The following is an 11,750-nucleotide window of genomic DNA, read 5'->3' as shown; positions in this document are numbered from 1 at the left end:
CAACTCCGGAGAAGAATAGAGTCCAACCCCTATCCAGAAGTAAGGTTCCAGAACCGACGCTGTGCGTAGAGGTGAGCCCAACCAGATCCAACTGGTAACGCTCCACCTCCCGCACAAGCTCCGACTCCTTCCCCCCCAGAGAGGTGACGTTCCACGTCCCCAAAGCCAGCTTCTGTCGCCCAGGTCTGGTCCGTCGAGACCCTCTGCCTTCACTGCTACCCTTCTGGCAGCGCACCCGACCCCATCGCTGTTTCCCGCAGAGGCAAATCAACGTTGTTGCAGTAAAAGTCCCAAGATAGCTCCTGGTGCAATAAAATGTTCCCTTGCAGTGTTTTACTATTATGTCTGATGTTTCTCTATTAATATTGCAGCTGCATTAATGTGTATGTTGCATCATGTTACTTCTGTAGATGTGTTTCCGAGCCGCTCCGATTACAACGAGAGTTACAACGAGAACGCGACGTCATATTTACACTAGACGGATCCTTTCTAGCCATAACCAGGTTTATCAGGGCACAAAAACCTCTCTACCACGGTAAGGGGCTGGTTCTTCAGAGAGGGTTCCACCATAACTTGCAAATAAATTCTTTAAAAATCAGACATTGATTTTCTGGATTTTTTTTTCTCCTTTTGTCTCTCATAGTTGAGGTATACCTAGGATGAAAATTACAGGCCTCTCTCATCTTTTTAAGTGGGAGAACTTGCACAATTGGTGGCTGACTAAATACTTTTTTGCCCCACTGTACATACACACATACAAATGAGTAGGGGAACGGAGCAGATAGGGAAAAGAGTTCTGAGTCACAACCAATAAAGCCTGAAGGGCTTCAAGCCATCTGCTGGACATTATGAATTAGATTAAATAACAGAGGCTGGACTACTCGAACACACTGGGTGGTAAAAGCCTTAATTCCAAACTGATGGACAGAAAGGGGGAGGGCAGAGATAGGCAGAAGCTATTCCTAACTCAAACCTGATGAGGGTATGCAGCAAGTGAGAGGGAGAACGAGAAAAAGAGAGGAGGAAAAGCAGGGCAACACCTTTGACCCAGAGATCAGATCATCTACAGAGTAGGAAAACAAATAACATCACAGTGGAATTTGCTTTGAGAAGGAACTTCAGAACAAGATGAGCAACTGTCCACAGCAGCAGTAACATCCTTCCTGTCTTGCCAAAAAATAAAATTACTTTGCACCCTGGTAGGTTCTTATCAACACCTAGATCGACCATGCTGACATATGTTCTGTGTAAAAATGTAAGGCAAATCATCTCCATGCCTTTAGGGCTGTTCCAATGTTTTCTTCTTTTCTTTCATTACATATTTTCGTGCTAATATTAACAATGTCTAGCATGTAAAACCTATACTGTGCAAGTGTGCATGATTTTGAAAGTGTTTTAATCATCATAGTATGTGTATTTACCCAAATATTGCAGATTATAATCAAGCCTCCGATTCACCCAAAATAATTGCTAACATTTTTATTTATTTGTATCTTTAATATGTTTTGAATGCATGCTTCATGGATAATAAAGCTGTCTTTGGCTCTTTTCTTGCTGTAACAAATGCAAATGACACCTCTGTGGGACGAATAAAGGTATTCTGCTTCTGAATCATGCATTTCCTTTTCTCCCCTGGTGATCCAGTTTTTAAAAAAAAATAAATCATGGTTACATGTAGTAAGCTAAGGTTGAAAAGAAGAAGTGTGTTTCCCTTAGGTAAGTGAATATTCTGTGACATATTTTTAAAATGTTTTTATTCAAATTGGTCTCATGAAGTCCCTCCCACAAAAATGATGTTAGTAGTATCTGTTCTGTAAGGTGCTATGTGCGTTCATAACTCAAAGTCAGATGGAGATGCAATTCAACAATGGAGCAGCTTGAAACAGAAGACACTGCTGTCGATGAATACATGACAATGGATGCAGATGAATGGTTGGAACTAGAGATTTATGAAAAAGGAGAAACACCTGTTTTTGGTTTTAACGGAAAAGAGGATTCAAACCAGCATGACTCAGGCCCAGATTCAAGAGGACAGAAGAGAGAAGAGTTGAAAAAAGAGAAACCTGTAATTGATAAACCGCATCAAAACACCAGAAGCCCGACCTCTGCTCTACCTTCCATTCCTCTTACCGACAGATACATCACTATCAGACGCCCTCCAATGAATGCTAACAGAGGATTAAGGGTATCTCAATTAGGTAAGGTATACTGAAATTCAATTAATATAAATACGGAATTTCATAAACAGGAACACTATCATACTGGTCAATTATAATAACATTTTATTTTCTTCTGACTAGTTTTCCTCAGGATTACTACAGTGGGTCTTCTGTTGCTGAGTATTATGTTACTTGGAGGGATGTTTTACTTTATGAACAACAACACGGAGGAAGTCCAGGACTTGAAAAGGGAAATAGGTGAGAGGCTACAGAATAACACGGAGGAAATCCAGGACTTGAAAAGGGAAATAGGTGAGAGGCTACAGAATAACACAGAGGAAATCCAGGACTTGAAAATAGAAATAGGTGAGTTGTTTATTAACATATGAGTCATGGTAACTAACAGCTAGTCATTTGGAACGATTGCTGACTAAAAAAACAACAAAAACAAATCATTGATCAAACATTTAATAAGTTGTGTAGAACTAAACTGTTGGACATCTCTACAGTGAATCTGAGAAGCAGCTCCAGATCAATGTACCTTTCCATCCTGGACAACTCTAATTGTTCCGTTGTTTCCCAGTGTGATCTGTCCATGGACAATAACAAATTGTTAAAGGTAAGAAAAAGAGTTGTGTGTTGGTATCCTTGTAAAAATATATATAACAAAGTTCAGCATATTAATTGGCTTTATCTTAACTAACAACCATATTTGCCTTCACAGGAGCAAAGGGATTCAATCAATTCTTTTAACAAGACCATTGAAAATGGATTCTGCCGATTGCCGATCTCCTGCAGCAGTAACTCTACTTTAGGGAACATGACCAGGCGTTAAAGCCAATCTGGAAACAAATCTATAATGTAACTGGAAAAAACACTTCAATTATCCTTAACCATGTTATCATTTGGTATCATTAATGTTTGTACATTGTCAGTTATGTTGTGCTACACTGTATGTTGTACAGGTGTAATATATCTACCATATTGTCTTGTTTTTTTTATACTATATACACACAGCCAAAATAGGATTGGTTTACCTGCAAAATTGTGACACAAAGCTTCTGCACCATATGAAATGTTAAAAAACTAATGTAACTTTAACTTATATCATGGTTGAGAAACCCCTTCATTACCAAACTGTATTTATCAAGTGTCTCCTAAAGGGGGCATTACAGTACAGTAACATAACTCCATCTAGTGTATTGTGCATGATACTTGCTAGAAGTCACCACTAGCATTTGGTTTATGTCATAAACCTAAACTTGATGAAGCTCATATGAATTTCCAAGCCAAAAGCAATGATCACTAATACAACATTGAAAAAACAGTACCGGTAATGCCAATATTTACACATCAGCAGTAAGTGGTACATGAAATGTGTGTAAAGGTACTTAGGTGTTGTTTCACCTTCCTTTTTCTTTCCATACTTTTTTCTATATACTGTAAAATACTCAGAAACAAGAGGACACAGGCAGTATTCTACAAAAGACACAAACACATCCTGACACTACGTATTTCCATTCGGCCATGCAGGCAACAGGAAGGGGAAACGCTGCTTCCTGTGGAAGAATGGGCGGAGGCAGTAATGGTCACCCTATTGTGTGTGTGTGTGTGTGTGTGTGTGTGTGTGTGTGTGTGTGTGTGTGTGTGTGTGCGTGTGCGTGTGTGTGTGTGTTTCAAGTGTATTGTTAATATATGTGTGAGTTTAAACTCCAGTACCACCTGTCTGTTCTACCACTGTTGTCTATGGGTTATTGTTCATCTCAAACTACAGTGTGTTGACACTGAAGCTACCTCTGGGACTTGGTGTCACACCGCTTGTTAGCCATGCATCCTGACACCAGTGGGACTGTGAGTGGGGGGGATGTCAGGCCATGGGCCCCTTTCCCCTTGGATGCAATGGTCTCACTAACAATAGTTACAGTTTGACATTACGAGTGAAATAAACATGATTGATTTTGATTTTCCTGTTGGTCCTTGTTTTTGTATTATACGAAATGGGCTTAACATGTTTGCGTGTTTCAATTTCCATGACTAAATGTGCTTTTTGTCATTGGTACATATACATGTCACTGATGAATTGTGATGTAAAAATGAAATGGAATTAGGGGCAGTGAGGGTGTGATTTGTGGTGGGTAGAAGACAAGCACAGACAGGAAGGGTATTGATGATTTTTTTTAAGAATGCAGAGTGTACAGTTTACAGTAAAATATCCTTAGCAAAATGTATTAATCTGCAGCAAAGTTGTGCAGAATACAGTACAGGAAGGAAGGGTTGGGGAGCAGACCAGCATGGGAAGCAAACAGTTATGGGAGGGGCATGGAGGTAATATGGTTCAATTATGGGAACAACACTGTGACAAGACTTGACAGAGGGGGCAGAGTTGAGGCACAGTGGAACACAACTGAATCATTTGAGGCCAACAGTGGCAGGACAGAAAGTATTGTTCTACAGCAATCGACAGCCTGAGGGAGAGGCTGGTTTGGGTTAAAAGATGAGAAGCATATATGTGTGTTTGGTGATTGTACAGGGGTGGGAGGTCTTAGCTTGTCACTGTGAATGACAGTAATAATGATAGTTTGAGAAGGAATAATATTGTTTATCTGCATGTGTGAACGACGAGACAAAGTCTTACCATGCAGTTCATGGCAAAGTGGTTGTGCTGGGTCTGCAGCTCGACAGCATGCTGGTGGTTCCCTCCGATCTCCGTGTAACTGGTGAGAAAAAGGCCTTTGTTGTGCATGATCCAGTCGAACATCTATGGGGAGGAAATGCAGTTAGTCTTACATAGAATTAAAACTGAAAAGGCTCTTTCGATCTCCTGTACTCACAGCAACAGCAGTGAGAATGAGAGAGTTGCTTGGTGTTTGTAATCAACTAAAATATTTTATCCCTCCACTGACTAAATAAATTAGCTGTGTGCATATGTGTGGTGTCATTTTAATGTTCCTCCCACTACATGTTTGGTGTGTTGAAAAGACGTTTAATTTATTTGAATTACAGCTCTGACACTTTCCATAGCAGGCCTCTGCATTTGCCTGCAGCTCAGTTTCATATTTTACATTTCCCAGTTCCAAACACGCAGCATCACACTCTCTCGAATTTGACCACATACAGCCATGCACACACATACAAACACACACACAAACCTTTAAAAACTATAAATCCCCAGGAAGTGAAAAACACATGATTTATATTATTAATAATTTGTGTGTTAACCCTCTTTTAACACTTGCAAGTAGTTTCTCTAAGGAACCTTATCTGCAATGCTACATACATCCACATCCCTGTTAATCTGGGATGCACAGGGCTAATCTGAGGATTTAAATGTCGGGATTAATGTAATGTTTAAAATACCCAGCTAAAACTGACATGCATGCATGGTCATACATCAGATTTGCTCCTGTGAGCCTGAAATACTTGTAAGTGTTGTACGTAAATAGACTGCGACTTGACACATAACGTATCAACATACCGAGACGCACTAACGGGCAACAATATGAGGGGGCAGTGAAGAACCAAATAAAATCTAACTGGTTTCAACATTCATGGTAATAGCATGGAGGACAAGCTAACCTTCTCTGCGTCCTGTTCAAACAGACGCAGCTGGAAACATTGGTCCAGCTTCAGTTTCCTCATGTGCCACAGCTGCTGCAGATTCTGTCGTGTCCCATGCAGCTTATCCAACAAGCCTGTCACTTTAGCTACTAGGTTGTGTATGTCCACATGCGCATTGAAGCTGTGATGATGGTCGTTGGAATCTCCACTAGCTCCGCCACTACGGTACCCGCTTTCACTGCTACTTCCACCTCCTGCAGTTTGTAACTGTAGCCTTTGCAGCAGCCTCCGTCCCTGCGCATCAAGCTCCTCCACCGACGCCTTAGTGGCCCTCTTCTTCAGCCCAGCATGGTCTTCCATGAGCCGTCGGGCCCCCTCCAGGTCCCGCGGGAGATCACGCTGGGACAAAGTTTCCTGGAGCTCCTCAAAGCGTGCCAGTGTGCGTGCGGCATCGCTGGCAAAGGTCTCAAACGACAGCCGCACCTAAAATGAAAGTCAAAAGTAAGCTGCATTTTCCAAAATATAAATACTACTGAATTTCTACTTAAGTTTTCTTAATTAAGCAGGTCAAAGACTAAGGTCAGCTTGTGTCACTAAAACATCTGAAGAATAGAACAAAAAGAAAAAGTATCCAAACCTCAATCCAGTCATCATGGTTGTACTCTAAGCTGCCCTCAAAGTCAGCTGTCAGCTGGGATTGGTCCACAATCTTGGATAAACCGTCTAAGGAGACCATCACCGTCTGGTGTGGGTGGGTGTATGTGGGACAATTGTAGTTGAAAGTGAAAGAGGGATGAATGCAAGAAAAGAAAAGAAGTGAAAACATTTGGGAATGGAGAGATGGAAGACATAAGGGAGACAGTGAGATAAAACCAACCAAAATGTAATCAGCATCACAGTTACCATAAACTTAACATTTCTCAATACTTCTGAAAATAATTTGCAGAGTCAGTAGCTCCACAGGTCTACTGTTTAGATAGGTGGGGTGACCCCAAAAAAAACATTCCAGACATTTTAAACAGCGTTCATGTTATCGTTAATAAAATGGAAATACAAACACTGAGGTAACACTATGAACATGCAAAATAAACTGGCAGAATTGGGGTTGGATTCTGGAGCCCTGAGTGCTCCTCTGTAAAGATACTATAACAATTGTTAACTGCAAGCAAACAAAGACACTTTAATAGGAAAAGTTGTAGTTGGAGGGTTGAACCTATACATATGTTTGCAGCAGGGAGTCGTGCAATAAAAACACCAAGTTGTTCCCCCATCGATAACGCTGCAGCAAGAGAGTCAAACCAGGGACCTCCTGCCTATCATTGAGACCTACTCAGATACAGTAAATGTTCAACATCTGTATCTAGTGTTGGGTTGAACCGTTTTGCTATGTCCTATATATCCTGGTCCCTTAGCAACTGGGTCAGAACTAAATATACCAGCAGATGCCCACATGGGATAGAACATTGCAGCTGTCACCAAAGCAGCGGCCCAATTAGACATGATGGCTATGCTAACAGAACTCTAACAGCTAAGACCACATTGTTAATTTATCATACTTAATAAAGTCATATTGATGTAAAGAGCACTACCAATCCATCTCTTATAGAAAAAAAAGAAAATAATGAAAAACCTGTACACCCAAAAGAGACTAATGGTTCTTGTACAACATTCACAACAACAAAACCAGACATGATGAAAAAATGTGTTTTGTGTCTTAGAAATAAGGTAGTGTCACCAACCTCGAATTCAAACTTTGAGCTGCCGAAGTTGGTCCTCTGCTTCTGCCAGAAGTTGTCCGGCTTGATGATGAGTGCGACGTGGATACAAGAGGGGAAAGACTCCTGGAGGATCTTCAGCAGAGGCTTGATGCTGTCCCACTTAGAACCACGCATGTCCACAATGACTGTGAAGCCATGTCTGGCCACCTCCTCACTGCAAATGAACATATAAAGATGTCAGATCTTAAGATAAAGAGAAAATAAAGGATCTTTTTATGCTAACATGAAACCATTAGGGCAGCTTAGGGGGAGAGTATAAACAAGTGACAACCGGATAAAGATGTGTATGTGCACATTTTATTTGTAAAAAAAACCTGAAGAAGTTAAGGAAAGAACTGTTAAACTATTTAGTCACTGCCAATGTTACAGTTATTAAGACATTTAGAGCCACAAAACAATTAGAGAAGGAATCTGCAGAAAAGGTGTAGAAGTCGAGAATGTTGAGTCAAAACATCCCATGCAATTCTGTAAAGCGTCTGGAAAAGCAAAAAGTAGTTAAAACATTGAAGCGTTGAAATGTCCACTCCTGCTTACCAGAAGTCCTGCTGGTGAATAAGTCCATAAAAGGTTGTTTCTCAGTGTTAAAGGCTTCAATCTGAATGTGTCTAGCTAGGAAACAGACGCAGGCCCTCCTGCTCTAACTCACTCTGACCTCACTCTTTGAAAACAGATCGGTGGCCAAATGGGAAGAGAAAAACAGAGCGGAGAGGAGGGGGAGAGAGAGAGTTAGAGAGCGTGAGGGAAGAAATATTTAGACAGGAGAAAGAGAAGTCAATCCGACCTCCCTCTGAGTAAGTGACACTTGGTTCAGTCTGACAAATCTTTTCCTCTCTAGCCTTACATTTAGTGATTTTTGGAAGCATTGAAGTCTAAATAGACTAACTGAAACACACATGTCCAGATTCAGAGCAAGTTATCATTTACTGCAACATTTATATGCACCTCTGAAAATATGTGAATATATTTTGTCTTAGGGGTTGTATCTGATAGTTTTATAGATCTAGTTTGTTCTTGGACTTTGATGCCAAATTGCAAACTATGCCAGAAAGCCCTGAGGGAGCCGTGAAGAAACCTGGACCCAATTTTTGCAGTACTTAATCTGGACCACATATCGCCTCAAGACAAATCTCCAAACTCTACTGTGGAAAAGGCTTAAGCACCAAACCTTTGCAGAACTAGAAAGCATAGGGGGATCAGAAACGGCAGAACAGAACAGCCATGCTCCCTCCAAGCTAGTCACATCTGATTCCAAACAGAACAGCCTGGAGCTCAGTGTAAAATGTGAAGAAAACATTTTCTAGACCAGAATATCAGCATGCAATGAACTACATAGAGCAATGGAGTAAAAATAAGTTGCAATTTTAATTGTCCAGTTAGACATGATCCCATTCATACTAGATATCATTTAAAGCAGGATGGAAGAGATGAGAGTTACCAAAAAGGAACGAGTGATAACCTATATAAAGGGGTGGTAGCTTTTTCTAGAGAGTTAGGAGGAAATGAGAGGGGGGAACAAAGAGGAAGGGGGGTTGAATCCTCACAGAGAATCCAAAATAAAACCATCCCAGCTCTCTGTAGCCTCGGGTTATGCTTCAGCATTTTAAATCAAAGCAAGGTGGGAACGTCTGACACAAAGGAAGCGATGATATGTGTGTGAGTGCGAGTGCATAAGAGGGCAGGAGGAGGTGTCTGTTTCAAATTAACCCAGGATCAAGAGAAAGGTCCAGGCGTATAGGTTAGTGCATTTGCATATGAGTGTGTGTCTAACAGTAGGAATCTTTCACTGAAACCCCACAAATGTTCATACCTTGGAATAGTAGCTAGGTAAGCTATGAGTCTGCGCAGGTCCTCGGGTCGTATTCTGTCGTGGTTGCTTCGTGCAGGAAAGGTGAGAACGGGACCTCCACGTCTGTCTCTGCCACCTTTGGATAGAAATCAAACAACAAAAAAAGTTAATAAATTGCTATAGCTTGACCGTAGCTATGCTAACTGAAGAACAGGTTATGAGAGGGCATTTTTTTCACATGTGTTGAGTTCTGTATTACTGTATTACTGTATCACCAGTGTGATGGACGTGCAACTTGTACAGGGTTTGTCTCAAATAAGGGCTTGGTCATTAGCAAACACATAAACTCAGGAGTTGTGTAAACTCCACACAGAAGCATGAACCATCATATGAATAATAAACTAATAGGCTGAAACTTGAAGGGATTCATTTGACTTTTTAATTGCTTACTATGATGCTACTGGGTTCAGCACTAAATAACCTACAGAATACAACACATAACAGATGTACAGTGAATAGTTCTCTGGGATGACAGCAGCTTATTTGCATGAGTACCATCTGTGAATAAGTGATGACTGCATTGAGTCAAATTAAAGTGTCAGGGGTCAAGTTAGTCTCCGTTTGACAAGATAAGTAATAGCATTTAGTCAGACTGCAGTGACAAACAACAATGAGTGAAAATGAACAGACAAAATCACTCTCTCATACTCTCTCATAATTATGGCAATGGCCAGGCAGTTAAAACTAATGGGGTAAAGGTCAAGTCGAGACCATGACGAGTCAGATGCAGTTCACAGGAATGAGTGAGCACACTTAATTATACTAACAACAGGGGCGGCGGGTACTGTAGGCTAGGGAAGGCTAAGCCTTCCCAAATATTTTTGTCACTGCATCCTGGTAAAATTAAAATATAATGTATAATGTTTGTGTCTTTGACATTAGCGCTGCTATGCAGCCACCAGTAAACTGTACTACGAAGCCAGTTCAACATACCCTGGATATGTTTGAGTTATTTTAACTAACCCTAACAAACGAGATCTCGCTATGCGGTCCTACGACGCTGGTTATCAACTCAGTAAATCAACCCAGGGTTTCTCTGTCCGGCTGAGAGCGCGTTCAATGGGCGGGACTAGCAACATTTGACCAATCACAAACATGGACAAGCGCACTGACAGCGCAGCGTCATACTTCATTAGGTTTGAGCAAGCTCTCTGATTGGTCAATAGGCGTGTTTGATTCCACGATCAAACAACGATCAAATAGAACGCGCCTAATCACAAAGTATCCAGTGGCCTACACACGCCACTAGCCTACCGAAACTACTTCCATGAGCCTACATCGTGTGGTTTCCATAGCGACGTTTAGCGACACACAGCCGTTACACTGTTATACATTGTCTCTCGTTGGAAATCGGTAGCTACAAAATGTCAGATTTTAAAGTTAATTTTGATTTGTTGGGGGGCCTCAGTATTGATGAATGGTTGGACATGGACACAGACCACAAAACCAACGAAAGATTTGCGGCTGTTTCAACTGACGAGTTGAGTGCGTTGGAAAAAAGTGGCAACGAAAAGAGTACATTGGCGTCAACTACCTGGGATGTCAAATGTCTCAAAGCATTCTTAAAAACCCAGGAGAAAATGGTGGATTTCGGAACAGTGTCCAAACCGTTACCATGGGAACTACTTTCTAGGAACTACTTTCTGACGGAGATTAACTCAAGCAGAAAGCGTAGGTTTGGGAGCAAATTAGCCCACATTATGAAATTATTTTACGATATTGTTGATTACAATGATAGTTTGTGTAATAGAATCGCAATCATACACTTGAGGCCGTTCTTGAATGTCATTATTGGTACGACAGTACTGCGGCAGGACCGAGGCGCTTGCGCCGAGGTCCGTACGCCTGTACCTCTCGTGTATGATTGCTTAAGTAAACTATAATATTAGACAAATATGAAGAAGTTCAACTTTAAACATCCATGACTTAAATATTTTATCCAGGATAAAAGCAACATATAGTTGCACATGCAAGGTGAATACAGAACAGCTGGTTAAAAGATAAATAAACTACAGTGTTTGAATGCGTAGGCCTACCTTAACAGGTTTATGATATCACTGCCTCATCTAAGACACGAGTGATCTGACTTAATAATTAAATAATTAACATAATTACATTTGAGTTGAGTGTTTCGTCAACTTAATGTGTTGCTTAAAATAATACTTCTGCATACAGTAGGCTATGTGACACTGTAAGTGTTGCACGGCCAGATACGGCTCGAAAAGCTGACTCAGATAAGGAAATATATGATATATTATGATATTATATGATCGATGCTGTGATTGATGATGTGATATGAATGTTAAGTGTGACACGTCGGCGTCTTCCCTGCATACGGCAGTTGTTCTGTATTTCCTTTATCCTGTAATATGACTTGATAGATTTAAACTCTGCACACTGAGCTCTGAC

At 40.9% G+C, this 11,750-nt stretch overlaps 1 protein-coding gene across 1 annotated transcript in view; it reads right to left on the bottom strand.

Annotated features, from left to right (window-relative positions):
• Positions 1 to 2,679: 2,679 nt before the first annotated feature.
• Positions 2,680 to 11,750, bottom strand: part of LOC104958782 (triple functional domain protein-like) — a 21,791-nt gene continuing 12,720 nt past the window's right edge. The window contains exons 3-8 of the mRNA XM_010786581.1: positions 9,303 to 9,417; positions 7,457 to 7,649; positions 6,355 to 6,459; positions 5,736 to 6,200; positions 4,795 to 4,917; positions 2,680 to 2,748 (exon numbers count right to left, since the gene is read on the bottom strand). Of these exons, the coding sequence (XP_010784883.1) occupies positions 2,692 to 2,748; positions 4,795 to 4,917; positions 5,736 to 6,200; positions 6,355 to 6,459; positions 7,457 to 7,649; positions 9,303 to 9,417 (1,058 nt within the window). The 3' untranslated portion in view covers positions 2,680 to 2,691. The remainder of the gene's footprint in view (positions 2,749 to 4,794; positions 4,918 to 5,735; positions 6,201 to 6,354; positions 6,460 to 7,456; positions 7,650 to 9,302; positions 9,418 to 11,750) is intronic.

The sequence above is a fragment of the Notothenia coriiceps genome, unplaced genomic scaffold (assembly GCF_000735185.1).
Source record: "Notothenia coriiceps isolate Sejong01 unplaced genomic scaffold, NC01 NC01_scaffold00029353, whole genome shotgun sequence".
In the NCBI taxonomy this organism is placed as follows: Eukaryota; Metazoa; Chordata; class Actinopteri; order Perciformes; family Nototheniidae; genus Notothenia; species Notothenia coriiceps.
This window is presented reverse-complemented; position numbering and strand designations above follow the sequence as displayed.